The sequence below is a fragment of the Hippopotamus amphibius genome, chromosome 10 (assembly GCF_030028045.1).
Source record: "Hippopotamus amphibius kiboko isolate mHipAmp2 chromosome 10, mHipAmp2.hap2, whole genome shotgun sequence".
Classification (NCBI taxonomy): Eukaryota; Metazoa; Chordata; class Mammalia; order Artiodactyla; family Hippopotamidae; genus Hippopotamus; species Hippopotamus amphibius.
The window spans coordinates 13,266,115-13,293,187 of NC_080195.1; the positions used below are offsets into that span (position 1 = coordinate 13,266,115).

The 27,073-nt window shown below is 42.6% G+C and overlaps 3 protein-coding genes and 1 long non-coding RNA gene across 15 annotated transcripts in view; 2 read left to right on the forward strand and 2 right to left on the reverse strand.

Annotated features, from left to right (window-relative positions):
- Positions 1-12,936, reverse strand: part of CFAP97 (cilia and flagella associated protein 97) — a 35,198-nt gene extending 22,262 nt beyond the window's left edge. Inside the window, exons 1-3 of one of the 3 annotated variants that reach the window (XM_057697401.1) lie at positions 12,746-12,867; positions 11,043-12,164; positions 4,043-5,103 (exon numbers count right to left, since the gene is read on the reverse strand). In XM_057697401.1, coding sequence (XP_057553384.1) covers positions 4,043-5,087 — 1,045 coding nt within the window. In that variant the 5' untranslated portion in view covers positions 5,088-5,103; positions 11,043-12,164; positions 12,746-12,867. Of the gene's footprint in view, positions 1-4,042; positions 5,104-6,327; positions 6,346-11,042; positions 12,165-12,745 lie in introns of those variants that run through there. The other 2 variants (XM_057697403.1, XM_057697402.1) reach the window with 2 other exon arrangements.
- Positions 9,329-11,032, reverse strand: LOC130830270 (3-hydroxyisobutyrate dehydrogenase, mitochondrial-like). The gene has a single exon (XM_057697404.1). It carries the CDS (start codon positions 10,885-10,887, stop codon positions 9,982-9,984), a length of 906 nt encoding a protein of 301 aa, XP_057553387.1. The 5' UTR covers positions 10,888-11,032; the 3' UTR covers positions 9,329-9,981.
- Positions 12,937-12,984: 48 nt separating the features above from the next.
- LOC130830525 (uncharacterized) lies at positions 12,985-19,089 on the forward strand. The gene is made up of 3 exons (XR_009047797.1): positions 12,985-13,239; positions 13,522-13,670; positions 17,990-19,089. It is a non-coding gene; the product is annotated as an uncharacterized LOC130830525 (long non-coding RNA).
- Positions 19,090-22,506: 3,417 nt separating this feature from the next.
- The window catches only part of SNX25 (sorting nexin 25), a 115,809-nt gene continuing 111,242 nt past the window's right edge, over positions 22,507-27,073 (forward strand). For all 10 annotated transcript variants that reach the window (XR_009047733.1, XR_009047731.1, XR_009047732.1 and 7 more), the window contains exon 1: positions 22,507-23,127. Coding sequence is in view for 7 of the 10 variants with exons in the window: in XM_057697102.1 (XP_057553085.1) it covers positions 22,756-23,127 (372 nt within the window). In the remaining 3 variants the exon portion in view is untranslated. The remainder of the gene's footprint in view (positions 23,128-27,073) is intronic.

The window sequence follows — 27,073 nt, forward strand, 5'->3', positions numbered from 1 at the left end:
TTTAATTATTAGGCCAGCCAAAAGAACTCAAGAAAGAGAGGGGAGAAATTTTCTCCTCCCTGACACTACTTTCCTCCTTCTTACTTATTAACACATCCTGTTTTTTTTTTTTTTAAAGACACCTAGCTCCTCCCCATGAAGCTATGTCCTTAAGAGGAAGCTGACCTCCCTCTCCAGACTCCCACTCCTAACTGCAGAGTGAATTTATTGGCCTGGGATACTCCCATTCCCTTTGCCAATCACTGTTTCACTAATTCCCATCCTGGGCAATGAGACGTTAAGTGGAAGTCAGTTCAAGGTTCCTCCGCTCTAAGAGAGCCAGAGGTAGAGGCCGCTTCCCTTCCTCTGGATACTGTCATGTCTGAATGCGGATACTAAAAGTTGCTGCAGACATCTCCTGGGATGAAGCCAACACCAGGGCTGGGGGAACACAGTGATAGAACCTGGGTCCCTGAGGATATTTCTGAGCCACTGAGTCAGTCAACCCTCAAACTGGTCTACCTCTGGACTTCCTGTTACGTGAGAAACATTGTTTCATTAGGAATTTCAGCTTCTTGCATCCAAAATCACCCTAAATAATAGAGAAAATCACTGATGGTGCTGAACAAAAAGCTCAGAAATCACAGACTATTTTCCATTAGATGTTTTTTTTTAAAACTTGACAATTCCAAAAGGGTTAAATGTTTTCTACCTAAAATAAGATTTTTATTGACTGTGTCCTCTTGCTCTCATTCCTAGGATGGAGTGATGCTTATAATTTGTGGAATCAAACAGTACTTACAAAAATAAAAAAAAATGGAACAGCAGGCCCTTAAAATGAACCTACAAGTCATATTATACATTTTCATTTATCTTCTGTAACATTTCTTTTCAATATCCTTACTTTTTTAACCTAATTTTATAAGAAAATTTTATAAGATACTTTATAATGCCAAACATTCCACTGCTACTTTTAAACACATATAAATCACAGTAGAAATTAAGAACAAAGCAGTAATGGACACCTGACAGAAGAAAAAAATAAAATATATTAAGATGCATATTATTAATACAAAATATTAGGAGCAGTCCGCATTGTTGCATCAGATAGATTTTTACAGTTTAATTTCAACTTTTTTTGCATTACAAATATGATTTTAAGAAACGATCCTGTTGCTTCAAGGAAAACAACTGCCAGTATCTGTTGGCAATCATAAAATATGAGCATTTTGGCAAAAATTAGAGTTTTTGATCAACTTCAGTTTGACAGCTTCCCAAAGCTTTCTAATGAGATTGGTAGTGATATTAACAACTATGAGTTCTGTGTGGTGTATTATGAAATATGTCAACATTTGTAAGCTCAGTCTCCAAACAGCCTATACATCATGTTACAAAACCATGCAAGGGCAAACCATACATTCAAAATGAAAGACTGAGCAATACATTCTAATGTAACGGACTACAAATTAATATCAGTTTTAAACTGTACACTGCAACTAACATTTAAGAAATTACTACCTGTGGAATCTTGGTGTTGTACCAAGAAATATCTAAAATTAACAGAAAAGGCATTAAAACACTCCATTTCCAGTCATATATCCTGGGAGGCCAAATTTTCTTCATATACTTCAACCAAAATAATATACCACAATAGCTGCATGCAGAAGCTGACATGAGAATCCAGCTATGGCCAGGCAATAAAAACTAGCAAAAATACTAATTTTTTTTGGAACTATAGTTACGTTGCATAAAACTTGTTACTTAGATTAATATATAATGGGTTTACCACCACTATTCTTAAATGAACTAATAAATACTTTTTAAACTTCTGATTTAAATTCTAACATGGGAAGTATTTATACAGCTATAACCCACATAAACAAAAGCTCCCTGGGGTTCCCAAAAATTTTCTAAAAGAGTGGTTTCAGTCCTAAGGCCAAAAGTGTGAAAACTGCTGTGCTAGAGCCCTGGGGCTGGTTCTAGAGATTGGGAAGAGATGAAGACAGAGGCAGCCCCCAACCTGACAACTGTTAACCTGATGAGTCATAAACTGATCTCACCAACTGGAAAGTGGCTATGACAAATTTTTTTTTTAAGTGGAAATTGTTGCACTGAATGGCTTGATAAATAATTAGAGATATTCCCAGGGGAACAATACTAACCAAACAAAGATTACAATGCAGACAGAGCCCCAACTTATCCTATACATTTCAGACGGTAAACCTAAGACTAACAGGTAACTGTTACAAAATCAAATTTCGGTGACACGTGTGACAAACACTTCCTGACCGTTACAGCTGTGAACCACAGAAGTGCCCTCGCAGTCCTTCGGTTAACAAATACTGCCTGTTATGTGCCAACACGCGCTGCATTTGGGGATTCCAGCGAGGAACAAGACCCTCCCTCCCGCTGCTTGCACTAATTCGAGGCTCACGGAGGGAAACAGAGAGACAGGGGTCGGGTGTGAAGCGTCTACACAGGACGTTCAGAAAGAGTATCCCTGAGAAGGCGACATAGCAGCTGAGACCCGAGAAACAGGCCTAAGTAGCCTCAACAAAGAGAGAGGCCAACGGCAAGTGCAAACTGCCCCACGAATGCAGAGTATTCTGCGAACAGTAAGGAAGCAGTGTGACTGGACCAAGAGGTAATGGTGGGGTGGGAAGGAGATGTAGGCACTATCCATGTGATGGAGAGCAATGAGTGGTTCATCAACCTTAACTGCGTATTAGACCAAGGGCATCAGAATCCCACAGCAGAGGTAGGCATCAGTATTTACTTGTTTGTTTTAATAATTTGTTTTAACGGTTCCCCAAGGTGATGCTAATGTTACTGCCTGGGGTGAAAATCACTGATACAGAGCCTGTCAGGCTATGATAAGGAATTTGGATTTTATTTTTAACCTAAGAGTAAGCCCACTGAAGAGTTAAGAAGGAAACTAGTAGGACTGATTTACTTTTTAAAAGATCACTCCGGTTGTGAAGGGAAGAAGCAGAGGGGCAAGAATAGAAAACTTGATCTTGAAAGTTTTAAGAGACTGAATGAGCATTTATCGGGAAAGATATACTGAGTGGAGGCTTAGTCACTAGATGGTAATAGCCAAGGCCAAGAGTCTGATTTTTCAGACACACTAAACAATCCATAGGTACAATCAGAGCAAAGAAAACCTATAAAAGGAGGAACATTCACAAGTGTAAAATGCTCCAAAATACACTAGCAATCTGTGAGACTAATTTGACTAAATAAGGGATTTATTTATGCCCTTACATTGCCACCATATGTAAATTATGTAGCTAAAGATTTATTCTTTTAACTAACGTTTCAAACGAAGACAGAGTCCTATTTGCAACTTAAAAATTTTTATCTCCAACAGCCCTAAAACCTAAGCTGCAAGCTCCATATTTTTACAGTTTTATATTAACTAGTCAAAGATAAAGTTCGAAGTTGCTTTTATTTCACCTTGAATATACTGTTCCTTTCAAACTAAATAATGGGTAATAATAAACTGAGACAGAAACACAGCAATCAGGATTATCCTAATTCTAAAATACTTCTATCTTAAAGCAACTAAAACTTGAATTATGCTGTTTCATCAACTTGGTAATTATTTTCAAGTAACGCTCTTTAGCCTTTAATTTAAAATCTGAATAGTTTACTCTGAGTTCTCTAATTTGCCAGCATTCTTGCCACTTTCCAGGTCAGGTTATTTTAACCTTAGTGCTGCTGCCTTTCTCAAAGAAGAAAATGAAATATATCTTATGCCCGTGTCTCTACCAAACGTGGGAAAACATCTGGCTCCCCTTCTCTCGTTTATTTTATCCATCTGGTCTCTCCAGGCATTTTGAGTTTGTAAGGCACTAGACAGAATCAGTAGGAAGTAGTTTCTAGTACTAGCTGATGAGCTTTGCAGTAATACAAATAGCGATATTCCAGATATTTTTAAACTGAATATTTGGTAAAGTTATGATAATATCAATGATCTCAAACAATAAAACACACCTACTAGAAACATCAAGGCAAATTCAGAGCATTTACTATTTAAGCTCAATACCGTTTTTAAAATTACCTTTTAAAAGATGATTCAGGTCCATTGTGTCATGTAAGACCTTCTGTTTATATCTGTGGTCTAAACTGGAATCCAACACTGCCGACTTTGAGGTGAGACCAGGCTCGTGTTTTTCTTTCCCTTTTTTGGCTGATTTCAAAGATTTTGAATTATTTTTAAAATCCTCAACATTCTCATATACTTCTTGACTCACGTTTTCTTGCCTTTTAACTTTCATTTTTTGATCACTTGATGCACCCAGTTCAAAAGACTGAACAGGGCTGATGTCTGGAGTCGATAAAGGAGTGACATCTGTCACAGTATCTTCAGATTCCTCGGTGTAGTCACCGACTTTTGGTTTAGTACTTGAAGTTCGTGCTCCTGTTGATTTTTCTCCCAGTTTATATTTCTGTTTTGGTGACAAGTGGGTTACACCAGACAGATGCTTCTTTAATGATGGAGATGAATCAGATAAACAGACGTCAGACCCGGTATCTGAACAGTCTGTATCGGAACTTGGAGATGAGGAGGACAAAGAGGAAGAGGAGGAAGAGGAATTACTTCTGGAATACTTTTTACTCATGCTTTTCTTGAAGTTATTAGATGGTTTAGCTGACTTTGACCTGACATGATGCTTTCTCTCATCATCACTGCTTTCCTCTCCATCTGTATAGTAATCATGTTCACCTTCTTTTACAATTTTGGGAATGCTATTTGGAATGGGCAAGTGTATTTTATGTTCTACTGTAGCATCACACCATTTTGATCTTGAGGAAGTAGTTGAGGATGAAGAATTTCCAGTGTGTATATTATCATTTTCTACAGGCTGTTCTTCTGGAGGAATTTTCTCATTTCTTTCAGTTCCCTTCTCAGTAAGATCATTTTCCCTTTTTTGTATTCCAAATTCCAAGTTTACATTTTCTGTATCTTTATCTATTCTCTCTTCAGTGTTATCATTTTGCTTCTCAAAGACTGAGTTACTTTCACAATTCTTTGCTTCTTCAAAGTCACTGTCAAAGAAAGAATGGTCCACTTCACCTTCTGATATATCTCCAAACCGATCCATGACAGCAAAAATATATCTGAAGAGGAGGAAAGCGTAACCATCAGACTAAAGAGTAATTTCCAAATACTTTTCATTTTTATACAGCAATTGCAAATATTCCCAAACTGAGAAATTTGGGTAATATATAAAGAGAAACATGCAATAAGCAAAAACACCACCAAAAAACCAATAATTCAGTGAAATGATAACGGGAGTATAGGGGTCATATCAAGTTGTGCCAATGATCTGAGCAATAAGTAAGTCTAATATTTTGGTTCACAAGAAAATAAGAGATCATCAAGGCAGACATATCACAAATATGGATACCTAAGTGTTTTAAAATTCAAATCAACAGGGACTTCCCTGGTGGTGCGGTGGTTAAGAATCCACCTGCCAGTGCAGGGGACACGGGTTCGATCCCTGGTCCAGGAAGATCCCACATGCCGCAGAGCAACTAAGCCTGTGCGCCACAACTACTGAGTCCATGTGCCGCAATTACTGAAGCCTGTGCTCCTAGAGCCCATGTTCTGCAACAAGAGAAGCCACCGCAATGAGAAGCCCATGCACCACAACAAAGAGTAGCCCCTGCTCACCACAACTAGAGAAAGCCCACAGGCAGCAACGAAGACCCAAAGCAGCCAAAAAATAAATGAATAAATAAATAAATTCAAATCAACAGAAGGACGCCTCCTCCCCAAATCCTCAAAAGAAGATATCTAATAAGGTTTTAGAGATCTTTAAAGACAAATTCAACCAAGTAAATTTTAAAGATCTAATTGGCTTTAATGAACAATTATGAATCACGCAGCATCCCACCCAGAGGGCAGAGAGGAGCTCCAAAGGGCTACAGAAAGGGAAAGGTTTTTAAAGGCAAGACAAGGAACTCACATTCAAAAAAGACTATTTCAGGCTCAGGTAACCTACCCATGGGGACAAAAGGGGTCTTTGTGGCAGTTTATCTCATCTTCCTCTGGGGGATGGAGAGGGCTGTGTGACAGTATTACCTCACTGGTGCTGACCAGAACATTCCCGACTGACCAGTCAAGACTACATTTCCGGGGGAGGTTGAAGCTTCCAGTAGGTTAGGTATGAAGCCCCAGTTTGGTGGGGTGGCCTCGCAGACGTGACTCCACCTGGAGCCTATAGTTTTCTTTTTTACCAACTTCCCCGTTTTGATCAGGCTCAGCTTAAATGAGAGATGTGATCAAAACTTAAGGCGTTAGTGCCACTCTCAGCCACCACTCTGAAGTTCTCAAAGTACCTGTTGTTCCTTTGTGTGGCATCCAGAGGTTATGATGTTTTTGCTTAACCCATGTGATATTCACAGGTCACAGCTTCAGGCTCACAATCTTTAAGTCAGTCATTCTCTACTTATCTGAAGTTCAGTCTTAAGTGATCATTTCCTTGATGGTTAGTGGCTGTGAATGTGCATTACAGCATTACTTTTCTTAAAAATAAATTTATTTATTTATTTATTTATTTATTTATTTATTTATTATTTATGGCGCTTTGGGTCTTTGATGCTGCACATGGGCCCTCTCTAGTTGCAGCAAGCGGGGGCTACTCTTCATTGTAGTGTGAGGGCTCCTCATTGTAGTGGCTTCTCTTGTTGTGGAGCACGGGCTCTAGGCAAGTGGGCTTCAGTAGCTGCAGCACACAGCCTCAACAGCTGTGGCTCTCAGGCTCTAGAGCACAGGCTCAGTAGTTGTGGCACACGGGCTTAGCTGCTCCACAGCATGTGGGATCTTCCTGCACCAGGGCTCGAACCCACGTCCCCTGCACTGGCAGGTGGATTCTTAACCACTGCGCCAGCAGGGATGTCCCTACAGCGTTACTTTTAATACTGAAAAAAAAACTTGAATGGAGGAATATTATGAGTCCATTAAAATAATTATTTGAGTCAGGGGTCAACAAACTTCTGTGCCTGGACTAAATCTGGTCCACCATTCGTTTCGTAAATAATGTTTTATTGGGACCCAGCCCCACTCAAGTTTAGGAATTATCTCTTGACAGCTTTCCCACTACACCTGCAGAGTTAAGTAGCTGTGACAGAGGCTGTAGGGCCCACAAAGCCTAAAATATTTACCAAATGACCCTTTAATGAGAAAATCTGTGGACCCCTGATTGAGGTGCTATTATCAGCATGAAAAATGCATAATAAAAAATTGTTATCCATACTGTATTAATAATACAATTTAGACATTTAAACAAAAACTCGGGGTAAAAGGACAAAAATGAAGAGTAGAAAAATCAACAATCCTGCTATATTTTTAATATTTCTGTTACTGTTATTGTAATAGTGTTCAGGCGATAAACTAAGAAAGTAAGTGACGCCAGGGAATCTGCAAATTGAAAAGGAACAACCTGAGTCAGACTCTCAGACTCAAAACCGGGTTCTGCCGCTTCCCAGTTGTGTTGCGTGTTCCTGGGCACAAGTACAAGGACGTTCACACAGCCCTGTCTGTACCAGCACTGACTGAGAAAAACAACATCTAGTAAGAGGAACACGAATAAGCAAATGCTGTGTATGATATATATCAGTCAAAAAGGATAAGCTGAAATCTACAAAAATCACGTTTACCGAGAGAGCAAAATTAAATGAATGAAGATACAACTATGAAAAACTTAACACACAAACATAAAACAATACTAAATTCTTCAAGGGCGCAAACATATAAATAAAATTCTACAGCACGGGCTGGGAGGACATACATTACACATCTAAGAGTATGAGCCTATAAGGGGAGGGAGGAATGAGGCTGGGAAAGCAGACAAAGGGGAGAAATTAAGGACCTGGGCAGAGGCCTGTGATTGTGGGTCATCACAGACATAAAGACTACGACTGTTATCAATCCAATCCTGCGCACCAGAGTTCAGGAAGAAAAATGGCAAATCAAATCCGCTACGGAATGATGGACAGCTCTTACTCACACTGCCATTAAACTCCCCAAAGTTACCCTGTTTTGTAAGATAATTCACCCTTTAATCCAAACTGTCAAGGGTTGGAATAAAAGAGCTGTGGGTACTGTTTTTCCCATGGTTAAGAATGCCTCTAAGGAGTAAAACAATTTTTTTTTATAAGTTTCTTCCAATTTTAAAAGCACATGGTTTCACAGCATAGCCCAGAGCACCAAATGTCCTAGCCAGTTTAAAAAACAAATCTTTTAAAAAACAAATCGTCCAAATCATTCCAACTTCCGTCCCTCTGCAAACCTTGTTTACATTTTTATGGAAGTAAAATTACTAACATAACTAAGGCTCAGTTGTACTAGCGCTGTTATTCTACTACTACTAACAGCTAAAAGTATTGAGCACTTACATGTTAGCATCAAGTGCATTATAAGTATTAACTCTTTGAATCTCTGCAACAACTTTAAGGGATTTTGCCACTCCTACTTAGCAGAGAGAAAACTGAAGCACAGCAAGAACATGCCTGCAGCCACGCAGCTAACAAGTGGCACAGCCAGCACTCTAAAGCAGGCTGTCTTGAGGACCACGTCACTAACCACTGTTCTACTCGGAGCTGAGACTTTTTTTGGGGACTTTCAAGCACATTATTGTGATATCAATTATTTATCTGATGGCAAACAGTGGGCAAGATAACAAGACCCCCCCATCATAGGGAGTTTTGAGGGAAAATGGGACTTGTATAGCGGTATGTCTTTAGAAACAGTTCTTTGCAAAAACGGGTGGTCTGTACAGTTAAAAGCAGACACATATGCCAGTATGTGCCAGATATTTTGCTAGATATATTTGCTGGGTAGCAGTTTTCCTCTAACAAAGTAATCTGGAACAAATTTCACTGGCATTACAAATTAAATAAACCAGTAGCCTTAGGTAAATTTAACCTAGTCTTAACCTAGGTAATAAGAATTCAGAACTTGGAATTAACTTGTGATTCTCTATCCCAAACTGAGTTTGTGACCAAACCCCCTTTCCAAAGAGAGTAATGAACTCCAAAAGTATTTCTCGCAAGGAGAGTGACATTTCTGGAAGTCACTAAACCTGGGGTAGCAACATACAGTTTAAGACAATTTGCATTACATTCTGCTTGGTCAAACCATTGGGTTGGCTGAAAAGTTCGTTTGGGTTTTTCCATAGCATCTTTTTATTTATTTATTATCAGCATAGAAATTTATTTCAATTCAAAATAATATGGTTATATTTAGGATAATATATTATCTAAAGCACATATCATTGCTGGCTCTGAAACAGTTCTAAAGATCATTCTTTTGAAGTCAAAAAATACGTAGTAAGAATGTACAAGGAAGCAAAAATATAAAAAATAAGTTTGCTGAGTATTGGGAGTTCTTACAAGAGGGACACACCAAGATAACGTAACAGAGTCCAAATTACATAACATGCAGCAAGGCGTTCTCTTGCCTTATCAACTCCTGGAAAATAAACCAGTAACCTCAGAATGCAAGAATGCCACCATTGGGTTAACAGGACAAACTTTCTGAGGGACACAGGCAGTAATTCACTAAACTTCCCTTCTCTCTAACTCCTTTCCTCACACCGATTTCTTTTCTTTCCTCCAGGATAGGTTTTATCCTGTTTAAAAACAAAATTGGTTTTATTTGTAAAGTGGAGTAAACAATATCCTGATTGAAGTAGGCAACATTTTAGCTGAAGATGCTCAGGAATCAAACTTTTGAAAAAGGTCAATCAGTTAGCTAGCAGAGACCATCAGTGGCTTGCAGAAAAAATAGAAGTTCAGATAATATGCGTTTGCTAAATAGATTCAAAGAATAAGCAGTTAAAAGTGGGTGAAAAATCCCAGGGTTTATTGTGACCTAGACAATCAAAAGCAGACAGGTGAGCTTTGATGAAGCCCATTTACTTGTGGAGTGAGCTATAAGGGGCTCCAAGATAGAGTCTGGTTTCCAACAGTGTCCACAGCCAGAAGGCAAACTCAGAACGTCTCCTCCTCTCGCAGAAACTGGAACACAGATGAGAAGCCTTTTTCTGAGTAGCCCTTGGCGCACATCATCCTGTAGATCTGATGGGCGTGACTGCCCAGAAGGATTGGGGTCTTTGTGCTGGTAGCAGAGTCTTGTGATAATCCCAGATTCTTAGCCATGAGTGTTGTTCCGAATCCACCCTGATAGTTATTAGCCAAGGGAACTACATCCATCACCCCAGATACAGAATTATAAGTGTCACTTGACCAACATTGTCCTAAGCTCATATTTAGGATTTTAGCCAAGAGTTTTGGGTCAAGCCCTAACCTGATTCCCAGATTCATAGCTTCAGCAGTCCCAATCATACTAATAGCTAACAGCAGGTTGTTGCAGATCTTCGCAGCCTGCCCAGTCCCAACAGCTCCACAATACATGACATTGGAGCCCATGCACCCCAGCAACTCTTGGGCAGCAGCAAATTCTTCTTCGACTCCTCCTACCATAAACGTGACGTTCCCAGACCAAGCAGCTCCCACACCACCAGAAACAGGGGCATTCATGAAAACTGCTCCCATTTTCTCAACTTCTTTGGCCAATTCTTTCGAAACCATAGGATCAATAGTACTGGAATCTATTAATAGTGAGCCTTTCTTCACTTTTTTTAGAATTCCATTTGCTCCAGAATAAGCTTCTATGGCATTGAGACTGGTGGGCAACACTGTAATGATTCTGTCAGCTTTTTCTGCTACATCTGCTGGGGAAGACACTACCTGTTCACCTGCATCTAGAAATTCTTTGCATGCATCAGGGAACACATCATAAATAATGAGTGGATAGCCATGTTTCATGAGATCTCTTGCCATTGGATTCCCCATGTTGCCTACTCCAATGAATCCAACTGGAGTCTTAGAAGCCATTGACCTAGAACACACCGCTGCAACGCTGGCCACGGCCGGCTACTGCCGGCGGCTCCAGTACCGGAGGCCGGAGGCGGCTCCACGGAGCCGTAAGGAGACTGCCATGCTGCCCACGCCCCACCTCCCCACGGTGACCTCCGCGACTCGCGGCTCACCTACTGACTGCCAGCGTGCGCAGTGCGGCGGGCGGGCTCGGCGGCGGCGTGCGACTGCAATCGCATGTGCTCTCCGTAGCATCTTTTTAAAAGAAGCACTTAGTTCTGGGTGCTATGGTAAAGAATCTAGAGCTGAAGTTATGATTAATGGTTTACAGACTAAGGGCTCACAGGAATAAAAGAAATGACTAAGGAAAGGTGTGTTCAGATACTTGAAGGACTGTGATATGAAACAGACTTGAGAGCTACTGTCTGTAGCTCCAGAGGTAGAACTTGCATCAACAGATGGAGTGCCTAAGAAAGCTGTTCTGAGTTTAACATTAGAATTGCTCAAAAATAGAATGAGCTGCCTTCTAAGATTATGAGCCATAAGTCACTAGATTATGTTGGAGCAAAGAATGGATGGCCATTTGCTGGGATGATGCAGAGGGAATCTATAAATTCGGAGGATTACAGATACTTTTTTGAAATCCTTGTTTTTCAAAGCTGTTTCTCGCCTTACTTGTCTTCTTACCAGACTGGGAACGCCTGGTATCTCATTCATCTTTATATCCTAGCGCCTAAAGTAGGACCTAACAAATACTGGACATTCAAAGAATGTTTATCCAATGAAGGAGTCTGGAGTTAGGAGATTTAAGGTTGAGCCCTAGTTCTGCTCTTTGCCAGCCAGCTACGTAAGCAGAAAAATCACCTCTTTCACCTGAGCTAGTTTCCTGGCTAGTTTTCCACAGCTGTCTCTCATCCCCCTCCCACAGACACCAGAATCAACTAACCCCTTATCTGCCTTTACAAGGTTCCTGTAGTCCCCAGGAGTTGTAAGCATCTGTCTCCCTGAGTGGTCACAGTTCATGAGAGGGGGTGCATAGCCCAGTGCCTGGGAGATCTTTCAGGTTTAAAGTTAGGTTCATAACATCCAACAGACGGGTGATTTAATTAGCGGAAAAATAATCCAACTGTCCCATTCACTAAGCAATCCTTTTGATAACATTCACTTCAAAGTTAGTGAGATTCAAATCAAATGACAGTTCATCGGGCTGCAATAACCTTGCTGGTGCTCAGTGAGGACGAGTACTTCCCAGAGCTGCCCGGGAGTCACCTGGACACTGACCATTTGTACAGCCTCTGCAGAACGGGCGACAGAAATACTAATGCTTTCATGTTACATCAGGAAAACACACAAATAGGAATCTGGCATTTTTAACTGTCCTTTTGATACTGTGACATTACTTTTCCGGAGTCAGACATACGATTTGGTCCAAAGAAGGTAACCGATTAGGTACACGAAAATCTCGGCCCAAAGTAAACACCTATTTTCCAGGAACTCTCGTTTCTTACACGACCCCCTCCTGACCCCGCGAGGTAGGAGACATCCCCCTCACGCCTCGGGTTCAGGGTCAAGTCCGCGGAGGTGGGCGGCGGCGACCTGAGCCGGAATCCCGGTCGCGACCACATCTCAATTCGCGGCCGCCCCCGACCCCCACGCCACCCGCGAACGCGCCCCGAGGGCAGGCCGGGCCGTCGCGCCGCGGCCGGCTGGCGGTGCGGGCCCCGCGGTCCCGCCCGCCCGGCCCCCTCCGTTGTGCTCACAGCCGCCGCCCGAGGGGCTGCCCGGGGCCGCAGAGGTGGCAGGGCGGAGGGCTGGGGGCCCGGGCGGCTGGCCGGCCTGCCTTCCTAACCTCCCGCGCCGGCTCTCGCATACCGACCCTGGGTGCTCGCCGCGGCCTGGACTCGGGAGAGGGAAACGGATCCCCAACGCGGGGCGGGGGCTCCGCGGGGCGGGGAGGAAGGGTCGCCCGCGCGCCGCTCCCCTGGGCTCCGCGGCCACTGCAGCCGCCCCGCGCCGCCCGCGGCGTTCCGGCCTCGCGCACGCGCACGCGCTCCTGCAACCCTTCCGCGCGGCCCCGGCGGCGGCTCGAGCTTCCGGAGGCGGAGAGAGCGGAACGGGAAAGGAGGTGGCAGAGCCGCGTGGCGAGTCCCGAGGGAACCCGGCGGCCCCGCGCGGCGCCGCTCCCCGCGGCGGGCGTCACAGAGCGCGGAGGGCCCGCCCGGATCCGGGGGGCGGGGGGCGCCAGGCCCGGCCGGCGACTCTCCGCTTGAATGGGAAGGGACGCGGGAAGAAAGTGACCTTCCGGACCTGGGCTGCCCGGTGCCCGGCCGGGTGTTACTGCTGCCGCCTCCGCTGTGAACGGCAGTGCGGGTGGGCCTCGTTGTTGTGACGGCTAATTTCATGGGGCAGGCTGCTTCAGTTGTCTTGTGCCCAGACGGCAACAATGATAATAAATACGGAGGCGGCTGTGAACGTGATTGTTCATATCAGCGAAGTTCAGTTCAATTAGTTAGCTCTCTGAGCCAGGGGCTGGTAACACATTAGAAAGTCCTCTGACTACTGGTCAATGAGATGGGTAGTTAAAACAATCTAAGAAGAGTGATCTCTGTCCAGTGTATTGAATGCAGCAATTTTTCGGTTTTGAACTCGCAGGCACATAGTAGGTGCGGTAGAACGGTGGCGCCTCACAGATGCCCACATCCGAGTCCCGAACCTGTGAACGTGCTGCTGTGCGTGGTAATGGGGACTTTGCTCAGTGATTAAGGATCTTCAGATGGGAAAATCAACCTAGGTTATCCCAGGTAAGCTCAATGTAATCACAAGGGTCCTTGTAAGAGCGGAGGCAGGAAATTCGGGGTCAGTGTTAAAAAAGACATGGCCATAGAAGCAAGAGGTTGTAATACACACCGTGGTGATTATAATTAATACCCTGTTGTATATTTGATAGTAGCTGAAAGACTAGATCTTAAAAGTTTTCATCCTAAGGAAAAAAAAATATATATGTGAGGTAATCAATGTTAACCAAATTATTTCATAATGTACACATGAATCATTTTGTTGTACACCTTAAACTTGAATAATATTATATGTCAATTATACTTCAATAAGACTGGGAAAAATTAAAAAAAATTTTTTTTAACTAAAAAAAAGGAAGCAGGACTTCCCTGGTAGTCCAGTGGTTAAGAATCTGCCTTTCAATGTAGAGGACCGGCGTTCCATCCCTGGTGGGGGAGCTAAGATCCCACATGCGGCAAGGCAACTAAGCCTGCACCGGGCTCCACTACTAGAGAGCCTGTCCGCTGCAACAAAAGATCCTGCATGCGGCAACTAAGACCTGATGCAGCCAAATAAATAAATAAATATTAAAAAATAAATAAAGAAATAGAAAAAGAAGAAGCAAGAGGTCCGAGTGATGTAAGGGGTGGTGAGCCAAGGATTGGCAGGCACCTCTGAGCTGACAAAGGAAAGAAAAGGGATTCTCCCCTGAATCCCCCAGAAGAAATGCAGCCCAGCCCATACCTTGATTTTAGATTTTGCCCTCCAGAATGGGAAGAGAATAAATCTGTGTTGTTTTAAATCACAAAGTTTGTAGTAATTTGTTACAGCAGCAACAGAAAATTAATACAATAGGTACCCAATATTTTTTACATGAAAGTGTAGAGAAAGTGAGGAACTCCTGGTTAGCCATATTCTAGAGTATTGTTAAGGAATTGGCTCTACTTTTGTTCTTCATTGTTCATTTTGTACTTGTTGGTTTTAACTACCAAGGAGTACAGAGAATCATTTCTCTGTTCTTTTAGTAGTTTAAAAGGAAGAATTTCATTTAGTTTTGCTTGAAAAAACTGTGCTGGCATAATTTTCCAGGGATGGTTGTCTACTCTGTGGTCAAAAGTTTATTATACAAAGGAGTTGAATAGACATTTCTTCAAAGAAGATGGCCGATAAGCACATGAAAAGGTGTTCAGTATTACTAATCATTAGGGAAATGTAAATTAAAACTATGAGATACCACTTCACACACATTGGGATGGCTATTAAAAGAAAATAACCCAGAAAATAATAGGGGTTGGCAAAGATGGGGAGTGATTGGAACATTGCTCCTGAGAATGTAAAATGGTGCCACTGTGGAAAACCATGGCAGTTCCTCAAAAAATTGAACATAGAATTACCATCTGACCGAGCAATTTCATTTCTGGGTATATACCCAGAAAAATTGAAAGCAGAGTCTCAAACAGATATTTATACACCAATGTTCAGAGCAGCATTTATTCACAATAGCCACCAGATGGAAGCAACCCAAATGTCCATCAACAGATGAATTGATAAACAAAATGTGGTATATATGTGTAATGAAATATTCAGACATAAAAAGTAACAAAATTGTGATACATGCTACAACGTGGATGAACCTTGAAAACATTATGCTAAATGAAAGAAGCTAGGTAGGAAAGGACAAATATATGATTCCACTTACATGAGTTACCTAAAATAGGCAAGTCATAGCAACAGGAATTAGGATAGCAATTCCCAGGGGGAGAAGGAATGGGAAGTTACTGTTTAATGGGTACAGAGCTTCAGTATGGGATGATAAAAATATTCTGGAGGTGGATAGTGGTGACGGTTGTGCAACAGTGTGAAAGTACTTAATGCCACTGAATTATACACTTAAAAATGGCTGAAATAGTAAATTTTGTGTATATTTTACCATGATAAAAAAATAAGAGCTTATTATATCTCAAGCTTTAATTTCGGCTCTTTTTCTGTGCTACGAATTTATAAGTTTTGCCCTTTCCCTGCTTTTCTTTTCCTGCAAGAGCATTTATATTGAATTAATGAATGAGTGAACTTGTGAACTAGATTGTAAGTTAGCTCCTTCAGGACAGAGATTTTATCAATATTTGCTTTGTCCCTCTTCGTAGCTCATAGAAGATCATCAACTCATAGGTGAAAAAAGGCCTTTTCCAAAATTACCTGAATCTGGATTCTTTTGTCAGAAAATATGTAAATAATATCCCTCCTGTCCGTTTTAAAAATTGTTCCTCACTTATTTGTAAACCTCATGAAACAATATGAGCTTGATTACTTCTATAGAGAGCTATTAAAAGACTTTTCCATTTTATCTGGCAATTTTTTCATCAGTGCTAAACTTTCTTTAGGTTATGAGCAAATGTACACTCACTAGAAGATTTTTTTTGTTTTTTAAATTCAAGAATCAAGTTTTGAAGGATGAAATCTTTACTGGGTTAAAGTTTATATACCAACTTTAAGTGTACTTTACTCCCATATTTTTTGAGCATCTAAAGGGTTAGTTCAAAATACCTAAATGCTATAATAGAGGAAATCGAGAAAGCAAAATGACTTAGATTTGCAGAGAAGGTAACATTTGAATTTTCCTTAACTCCCACGAAGCAGAAATAGTAGCTCTCCTTTTTGCCCTAGAACTTGATAATACCTTTCTTATAGCATGTATTACATTGCTTTATGCCCCCTTCCCCCCACCCCCATTCCCCTGACACCCCAATTCTGCTGTGAGCTCTTCAAGGACAGAGATCATATTTTATACTATTTTCTAACAAAACCCCTGGCTAATATTTTTGGACTGAATGAGAGAATGAATACAAGTCACTGCCTTTCAGAAGTTTACAATCTATTTAAAAGCCAAATATAGACTTCCCTGGCTGTCCAATGGTTAAGACTCTAAGCTTCCAATGCATGGGGTGTGCCTGGTCAGGGAACTAAGATCTCACATGCCCCTTGGCATGGCCAAAAAAAAAAAAAAAGCAAATGAATGCCTTTATTATTGTGTTGGTTTTGTAAGGATATTTTCATGTAACGTAGAAAGCAGTTTTTGTCCTTTCACATTACTTTTAACCATTGTATTATATTTGTAGGATAGCATAATGAAAGAGAATCCTATAATTTAGGTTCTACCACCAGCTAGCTATGTGGTTTGGGGCAAGTCATGTAACTTCTTTGAACCTCAGTTCCCTCATCTGCAAAATGGGATTTTAATATTTACCTTATCTCCTTTATAGAGTTTCAGTGAGAAACGTTTTAAAAAGGATTTCTGAAAGTTAAAGTTCCTGTTCAAATATGAAATATTTTTATTACTCTTTCTCTCTGTTCCATTATTCTAGATATATGTTCATAGAAGAATAACATATATTCATTGAAAAATATTTGTTAAGGGCCTACTTTGTGCCAACCCCTGTTTTGGACTCAGATTAATTCTCTAATACTAATTTTTACTTCCCCAAAATATGTTCTCTTTCTTATAGCAAATAAATGACAAACTAGTGACCCTGACTTCTTTTAGGTAGTGTATAAAATCTTTATATAATCTTAAATACATGGTGTTAATCTTAAAATATTCAAGATCCTTTCCTAATTTATGCAAATACATGTAATAATTGCACACTGCCTACTTTATATTTTACTCTGCTCATGACAAATATGAAACAACATGTAGGTAAGTTCAAAAAGTTTTTCAGCGCACATATATTTTGGAGAAATTAGATAAAAAGTAAACTATTTTCTTTCTCTATAATCTTCTGCCCAATAATACTGGATATCAAAAATGGTACTGATGAACTCAGTGACAAGAATAAGGATGCAGATACAGAGAATGGACTGGAGAACTCGAGGTATGGGAGGGGGCGGGGGGTGAAGGGGAAACTGAGACGAAGCCAGAGAGTAGCACAGACATATATATACTACCAACTGTAAAATAGTCAGTGGGAAGTTGTTGTATAACAAAGGGAGTCCAACTCGAGGATGGAAGATGCCTTAGAGGACTGGGGCAGGGAGGGTGGGGGGGACTCGACGGGGGGGAGTCAAGGGAGGGAGGGAATACGGGGATATGTGTATAAAAACAGATGATTGAACCTGGTGTACCCCCAAAAAAATTTAAAAAAAAAAGAAAAAAAAAGAAAAAAATAATACTGGATATCAAAATCTAAATGAGCTTAGAATTTTTTTTATGCTTTATGTTTCATAACTTGAAAACGTTAGAGTAAAATAAAGCTAACAGCTATGTCACCAGACTTCCAACTAACAAATGTAGCTGTACACTGCCTCCCATGTCCCTATGCTTATCCAGGCTCTTTTCTCTGTCTCACAGGTAGATGGAAGCAGATTATGAAGAACTAGCAGTTCCAGGAAGAAGAAATGTGAACTTTAACCTATTTGAGTGATAAGTCCTGAGATGCTACTGATTTTGGTGACCAGCTGGATGATCCACCAGAAACTGATTAGTATATCCTGTCAGAGGAAACTGTGGTGGGTTGTTAAAGTAATGGAACCAATGAATTACACCTCCCAATGTTTAAATCCATGTGTAGGCCTCCTCTCTTATTTAACTCCTGGTTGGGCCATATGATTTGCTTTGGCCAATGGAATGTTAGCAAATGTAACTCAAGCAAAAGCTTAAAAAGGACTTGTAGGGTCTTCCCTGGTGGCGCAGTGGTTGAGAATCCAGCTGCCAATGCAGGGGACATGAGTTTGAGCCCTGGCCCTGGAAGATCCCACATGGCAGGGAGCAACTAAGCCTGTGTACCACAACTACTGAGCCCGTATGCTGCAACTGCTGAAGCCTGTGAGCGACTAGAGCCCATGTTCGGCAACGAGAAGCCCACGCACAGCAATGAAGAGTAACCCCGGCTAGCCACTACTAGAGAAAGCCCACGTGCAGCAATAAATAAATTAATTAATTTAAAAAAAAGAAAGAACTTGTAGTATCACCTCTGAGATTGTCACGTGAAGAAGCGCAAGCTACCTGTTGGAGGATAAGAACACAGGGAGCAAAGACAAGCCATCTCAATGGAGGTTCTGCAGCCCAAGCAGCTCCAGCTTGTGCACCAGGAGATCACAGCATCATTAGTGACCTGGGCAAGAAGAGCAGAACTGCCTGACTGACCCCAGCCCAACTGCTGACCTACAAAATCATAAGCAAATAAAATGGTTGTTATTTGGTGGAAGTTTGTTATGTAACAGTAGATAACCGACATACTGTTTCCCTAAATTTCAGGTACTAACTTAGATAAATTGAAATTATCACTTTTTTGTGTTCTACCCTTGTCAATTCTTTATCTTGATACCAGCTAATTTAATTTACAGTACTTTCCTTTGTAATTCTCTTTCTCTTTGAAGATTAATACAAAGACACTTCTGCCTGAAAGTCTCCCAATGTAAATATTTTTCCTTACTCATAAGGAGCCCCACTCAGCATAATTTATATATCTGTGTCCTAAAATTTTGTTGAGATTCGTCTTCTTGTTCGAAATGCTGCAGCATGTTTCCTTTAAGCTTTAGCAGTCTACTGTTTGTCTTTAAAGTATTTTATAATTTTTTCACTTTTATTTTTGGAAGTTGGGCCACACTTATATCTGTATTTTCTGCTTAAAAGTTTACAGGAAAGAGAGGTAGAGAGGTTAACGGACTTGTAGTGAATCAGTAGAAGAAACTATAATGATATCTAGGTCTTTTGATTCCTGTTAATACCTTTACTCACAATTTTACCCAAACTGGTCAAAGGCAAATACTATGGTTTTCTCTGTAATCCTGTGGCTACCTTCAAGGAGAGCCAGGGGGTTAAGGAGAAATATACTAAATAGAGAAGGGAAAGATGCACCACATATTTGGACAGAGATCGGGTGTTGTCTACCTATTTCCATTATGTAATATTTTAAATGTCAACTTTTCCCTTAAGTTATCCTTATAATATTCCAGTGAGTTCAGATAGATGCCATTCCCATCTTACCTAAGAGAATAATGAAGACAGCCTGTGGAGCATTTAATTATAACCTGTCAGAATATGCTGGCCATAAGGAATATAAATAAGGCATCTCTACCTAATTTGGTCTTTAACTTAGACCTGGTAGGACTCAACACCTACTTATGGGAAGTAACACCGGATTCTAATTTAATACCTGGCATCTACCTCAATACCTCCTGATCTCAGGCACTCGCTTGTATATCTTACCATCTCTCAGTGTTCCTCAAACCTTGCACAGGGTAAAAACCCAACTACTACTTGTTAAGTAAATGTTTGAATTGTCATTGCTGACTTAGCAGCAATACAACATACGCTTTAAGGAAGTTTTCTGACCACGAGTGTACATTTCTTCAGATCTGCATTCTTGGGAACAATATACAGGTGTGTTGGAAAAATCATGGTCTTGAGAGTTACAGACCAGGGCTCTCAATGAAAGTTAGTTTCCCCTTTACTGATTATGTAATTTTACTGACTTTAGTGATTATTATAAATCATTTTGTCAGGGGGCTGGCTAAGATACCAGCCATACTCACAAAGCAACAAAACTAAACACTTTTAAAAGCATGTAACACAGGGACTGAGCTCATGGATTTAAACCCTGTTTTTTCTCCTCTGGCATATGGGATGACTAAACCAGACAGAGTTTTTATGAAGTACCATGGCATAGTGCTTAGATGCACAGGCTCTAGAGCCAGACCACGTGTGGGTCATAACCAAATCCTAGCTCTGTTTTTTATTAGCTTTGTACATTGAGCAAATTATTTTACCTTCTGTGCCTCGTTTTTCTCATGGGTAGATGGCGATAACATTCTAGGGATTGTTGTGAAGATTAAATGAAGCATGTCTAGTGCTTAGAACAGTATCTGACACAGTAAGTGCTTAGTTACTATTATTGTCAACTATGGTAAACCCATATTTTTGAAAATTTTGAATATATATATAAAGTATGTACAACTCTGCACACTATCCCTGGCATATAAATGATCAAAAAATATGGGTATGAGTGTTGGTAATAACAAACTACCATGCTTTATTTGAAATAATTTGGATAATTTGGAATTGTAGGTACACTTTGAGGAGTCTCAGAGGGATGAACATTAACTATTTTAGAGGCAGAAAGGGCTCCTTCAAAAGCAGTTACACAGCTTTCTTTCAAAATAAAAAAGAGAAGACAAGGAGGACAGGAACGTAGTAACTTCTTTTGCTGTCATCACCTGTCATCACCTAGGCATGGCAGTCACATCTCGCCTAAGGCCCTCATTATCTCCTTGTCTTTGACTTACAAGGAATAAGAATAAAGTGGTCCATGAATACTGATATTAAAAACAAGCTTTTTAAAAATGACAAATGTGAACATTTATATTTATATAGATACATAAAATAATTCATTTCTGTGCTGTTTTGTTAGAGCTTAATATTAGGGATAATTTTTTTTAGACTTCCTACCTCATCTCCTACTTCATTCAATCCATGCCATTCCAGGGAAATTACATGGGTGTGAATTACAAAGATGTGAATACACGGCTGAGCTGTGTACGTCTATGGACAGTGGTATTTTTGATTAATAATCTCTTGGATAATACTTTGTTTTAAAAGAATAAATATCCATTAAATAGTTTAGTTTACTTTGTATGAATGTGATATTTTTTCTCTGTTGAAACGATAGAGATTCCTTATAGGAAAACACAGTATAGTCACATTTGAAAATATATTTTAATGCTTACTTTTCTTAACTATGTTTCCTGGAAGCAGGATATAACTCAATTTATTGGAAAACAATAGCGCTTTTAAACTGTTGAAATTCTTCATGACTGCTGCATGGAGAGAGTTCTGGGCTTTTGCTTTTTAATGTATCCCGTATCCTTCACTGCTTCTCTCATCTATTTACCTCCCGTTCCGTTTCTAGATTTGCCCTCTCTACTCTATCACCTTCCCTTTAAGTAATCATTGATCTCTTTAGAATTCCTTCACTTCCTTTAGAACTCATTGATCTCTTTAGAATTCCTTCATTTCACTTAGAGTTCCTTTTTTCATTAAAGATACATCTGCTGCTTGGTTGGTCTTAGTAATTTCTAGTATTTAGCATATTGGCAACTTCTCAGTAAGCATTATGTGTATATTGACGCTGGGACCAAGACAGGAGATGAAAATATGTACTCTCAAAATTACTTGGACCACTTTCACTTGCGTGGGTAATTGCATTTGTACTGAATCGTTGGCCACAAAAATACAGGGACTTGGAGCCAAAGTGATTATGGCAGCTGTGCACACCCTCTGGCACCAGGCAGACTTTTTTGGGCCTTTCCGTAACTAGGAATCGCAGGCTTCATTTACTGCTCCACATGTGTCTGATTCGGTCCCTGAGGTGGCTGGGTGGAAACGGGAAGGTTGTTAGGGGAACTGTGTTGAAAGTGAGGATCGGGAACGGTTGCCTATTTACGTAGCAGGTGTCAAACGGGGCAGAAATTCTGCGGACTGTAAGCATGCGAGGAGGTCACTCGTCAGCGATGCGCCGGGAGAGGATTAAAGGATCACCTGGGATTGAGAATTACAAACGCTCTGACACCTGCAGCGAAAATTTCCATCCGTAGATGGTCTCCTGGGGCGGGGCGGGGAGGAGCGCAGCCCACTGCACTTACCGCCGGGATTGGCGGCGCCCCCTCCCCGAGGGGCAGAGGCAGGCCGGACCCCGCCCCCGCGCCGCGGGTGGGCGGCCGGGCGGGGCGGGGCGGGGCCGGGCGCCTCCCAGCTGTCGCTCAGCGGGCCGCGGTGGCTCTCCGCCCCTCCTGACGAGCACTCCCGGGCCGCCCCCGCCCCCGCCCCACCAGCGCGAGTCACAGCCCCGTCCGGCTACCTGGGCACGCCCGGCCCGGCAGCTGCGGGCCCGGCGCCGGGCGGCGGCGCTGACGGGGCGCCGAGAGGAGCTCGGCGGCGTCTGTTGGAGCCGTTCCCTCGGTGGGCCGCCGGCGAGGGCATGAGCGCGGGCTCCCTCAGCCTCCGGAGCGGCGGGAGCGGCGAGGGGAGGAGGCGCCGCGCGGAGGCCACCGTCCGGGGCAGCGCCGGGGGACAGCGGGGCGGGAGATGTGCCTGTCCTTAGCGGCCCAGGAAGCAGCATGCACCCCGGTGCCACCGACAGCAGCGGCGCCGGCCTCACGGGCGCCCCGGGCGAGCGGCGGCCGGATCCCCGGGAGGACGCGGCGGCCCCGGGGGGCCCTGGCGGCTGGAGCTGGCGGGTGGCGGTGGCCGTGGCCGCCCTCGCCGCCGCGTCCCTCTCCTGCCTGGGGCCCGGCTGCTGGCTGGCGGCGGGAGGAGGCGCGGGGCCGGGCACCGTCCTGCTCAGGCTCAGCCTGTACCTGGGCTGCGCCGCGGCCGCCTTCTTGCTTGGGACCCTGTTCTCCCTGGTCTGCCGGAGCCCGCGAGCCCCGCCGCCCGACTTCGCCGCCGCCTGGAGACGGCTGGCCGCGGCCGCCCGCCGCCGGCCGGAGGTGAGTACCGGTCTCCCAGCCGCCGCCGCGCGCGCGCGCCAGCCCGCGGCCTCGACCGGCCCGCCCGCTTCCGGCGCCCGCCGCCCGCTCCGGGAGGGCCGGGGGTCGCGGCGGGCCCGTCCGCTCGGCCCGGCTCGGCGGACGCCCGAGGGAAATGCGGCTGGGGTGGGCCGGCCCGGCGGGGAGACGCTCGCGTCCCCTTGGCCCCCGCGCGGGGCGGGCTCCGGGCTCCTTGGGGTTTGCCGAGATGCACGTTAGTCGGAGATGTGGTTGCTCGACACCATCCTCCGTCCCAGCCTGGGTGGTTGAGTAATCCTTCCAGACCTTCGCTGTGGCACTGCAGCTGGCGAGTGGGAGCGAGGGGAGCGCGGCGGTCGCTGTACGCAGGCGCTGCGCCCCGCGCCGGTCTTTACCCTGGGTTCCGATAAGCGTCCCCTGTGGGGGTAACTTTATGCCCATTTACAGGCGAGGAAACTTGGCGCAGAGGGGCTGACTGGGCTTAGGTCACCCGCCCGGTACCTCATGCCCAAGCCTGGGTGCACTTTTTACCATGCTGTCCTGTCTTCCACCATGTTGATAAGTATCGCAGTTGCTCTGATTTAGGAAGGGGATGCCCGGAATCACTGTGCTTTGCATCAAAAGGAGGGCTCTCATCACACAGTGAGGGGTGGCGATATAGTAAAGAACGGTGGTTAGGGAATATAGGGAAGAATAGTATTTTAAATGAGTCCTTCGCTTCCTTAGTGCCAAACCACTGCTTTCTCGACCTCACAGCTTCTGTCTCACAGCCCTTTAAAAGAAACTTGGTTCTGCTGTAGCTTGATTCTTCCTGCTTGACTGAATGATACTCTCATTAAACTGAAATTGCCCAAGCGCTCTGGGGTAAGGGAAATGGCAGGGGCTCAACTTCCTAAGAATATTTGTTGGAAGCGTCACTATCCCCTGGGTTTTGTGTTTGCTTATAATATGACCTGCTTGCTTTTTTGTAAAAATCATCACACTCTTCACCAAAAGCACCCTTTCTATAATGTGCCAGTTCAGAATGCAGAGCTGAGATAATGGCTGAAGGGTTGTAGGTGAAGGAGTCAGACATCCTCACTATGTAAGCTGAGCAGTAATTCAGTATGTTACGGAACAGGAACGTCTGTTTTCATAAGTAATCTCAAATTGCATAGTCGTGTTTATTTCTCCATTTTTTTCATTTAATTTAGCAAGAGTTGGCGAGTAGGTGTAGTTTTGCTCTTGCTTTTCTCTACAGTGATTAAAAAAAAAAAGACCCCAAGATTTTACTAGTTGGTTTATCGATCTATGAATGACGTTACGATTCTTTTATAGAGTATTATAAGACATTGTAATTCATTCAGTACATATTTATCAAGTATTTTATACAAGCCAGACATTATTTTGGAAGCTGGGGTTGAATCAACAAGACAAATAAAAGCCCTGCTTTCTAGAGACTGTTTACCTGTGGGGGAATCTGGCAATAAACAAATAAATGAGTTACTTTTGGGTAGTGATAAATGCTTATGAAACCAAAAGTAACTAAGAGTAAGTGATTAAGAGTGCCTGGTATGTGGGGGTAGGAAGTTTAGATGGTGGGGTCAAGGTCAAAGCTGTAGTATTGCCGTTCACTCTGAGGGCCTGGAAGCCCTAGGTTGTGGGTTACCTCCCTTTTTCCTAGAAAATACATTCCCCCAAACCTCCCAGTTCACTTGTACCTCTGATAAAACTTGGGTTATCATCCAGAAAGATGCTTTAGGAGAGGAAGTAGAGAAAATACTGAATTAAAGGTGACAGAAAATGAAGCAGCATATGTAATCTCTCATGTATATTACCAGAAGATTTCAGGCAGTAGAATAGGTGAAGTATAATTTAAGGAAAGTAGATTATTGGTCATTCTTTTTGAATTCTGATTCCCCTAGTGTTAAATAAGAAAATAAGTACATTAGGAAGTTTACTTTCTAAGTTATGTTACTTAGAATTGAAATGCATGTTATTCAAATAAAATTATATACATACATTTTTACAATACCAGTGCAGTTTACTCAAGCCTTTTTTTGTGCTGTATTTACAGTAATTTATGCTTAAGGTTTTTTTTTCTAAGTTTGTTTATTTATTGGCTCTAGTGGGTCTTCGTTGCTGTACGTGTTGCAGTGAGCAGGGGGTACTCTTCGCTGCAGTGAGTGGGCTTCTCATTGCAGTGGCTTCTCATTGCAGAACACGGGCTCTAGGCACGTGCCCTTCAGTAGCTGTGGCACACGGGCTCAATCGTTGTGGCTCACCGGCTCTAGAGCACAGGCTTAGTAGTTGTGGTGCACGGGCTTAGTTGCAGCATATGGGATCTTCCTGGAGCAGGGATCGAACCCGTGTCCCCTGCATTGGCAGGCGGATTCTTAACCACTGAGCCACCAGGGAAGTCCCGATGCTTAAGATTTTTAAAAAATGTTCTTTATGAATGGAAGCATAAGCATGTGGTGTAGTATAAAATATCTGTCAGTTCTGTGGGGGTAGGAGCTGGACCACACGGGTCATCTAACATATGTGGAGGGGGAGGCTGTTTCGTAGTGAACCAAATGGTGCCTCTTAAGATACAGTGACTACTTTACTACAGAAATTTTGATTCAGCATTAAGAAAAGAATCCTCATTTGTTCTTGTATATATTTTGGGTTTTTCTAGTGTCAGCTAGACATGTCAGACACTGGGATCTATCCTATCTGTCTATCCTTCTGCCCTTTTTTATTTTTTTTCTTCTTGGCTTCCTTTTATAGGAGAAAAAAAATGCGCACACTATTAAAAGTAGGCAACACAGACGCCTAAACTAAAAGGGAAAAGGTGTTTTCATGTCTAGGAGTGTTCAAATGCTCCCGCATGCTTTACAAGGTAATTATTGGCTGTCAACTCTACGCGGTTAGGACCCATGACTGACATTGTTTATGAGTGTTTGCTGCTGCTGATGAAGAAAATTATGTCAGTTTGTGGTCATAGCTCGGCGCTTTCCCCCTTCAATTAGTCAAGTATTTATTGGGCATCTCTTATGTGCAAGGATTTTGATTTTACTTAGCTGGGAATCACTATTGATTAGAGTGGGAAAACTAATTTTCATCTTGGGTAGAAATAATATCCAGTGGTGTATTCAGGTAGTAAGGAAGCTTTGCATAAGGTCAGGAAGGTTGACACTAAAGTCTTGACAGTTGCTATCTGGGCCCCACTTTAGAAAAACTTGAACTTTGTTTCAGGCCAGCTGACTGGAGTTGTGATGCTCTGCCCTGCTCCTGGGGCAACAGTTGTTGGTCCAGCTTTGCTGAATAGGCTGTCATAGTGTGGTGTTCCTAGTCTAAGGTTGTAGTTTGGTCTTGTGCCAGGCCAGTTAACTCACACGGGCCAAGAGCCTCAGATTTACTAGCCTCAGCTACTTGACCCTAGCACATGATCTAACCAAGGCAGTAGCAAGAAAAATATGGGAATGGTGAATCAGTAGTTTAGAAAACTTGTTTTCATTCCTGGACCAGCAGTACAAAGTACATCTTCACATAATGGAAAAAAGGAAAAGAATTTGTTACAGTTTGGTGATAGGAATAAGAGAGAATAACTTCTTTAAATATCTATTTTTGACATAAGAATTATGGCTTTTTCTCTTTTACATTGTAATTTATTAGGTACTTCTTGGTTTACATCCCGTTAAGTTCAAAAATAAGCAGTTAACTAATAAGGATTGTTGGGGCTGATGCAAGAAAGTCCACAGTAGCCAGACACTTAGTAGTGTATGGGAAACTGAAATCCATTGCTCTGTGGAGAAAACATTAGGGAAAGATTTTTCCAAGTTTAGACAGATAGCACAGTTCAAGAAGTTCATCAGATCTTGTAAGCACTTACTGAATATCTGCTGCATATCTGCTTTTCTGATCTCGTGAGATCATTTTTGGCCTAGTTAGTTGCTGAGCGTCA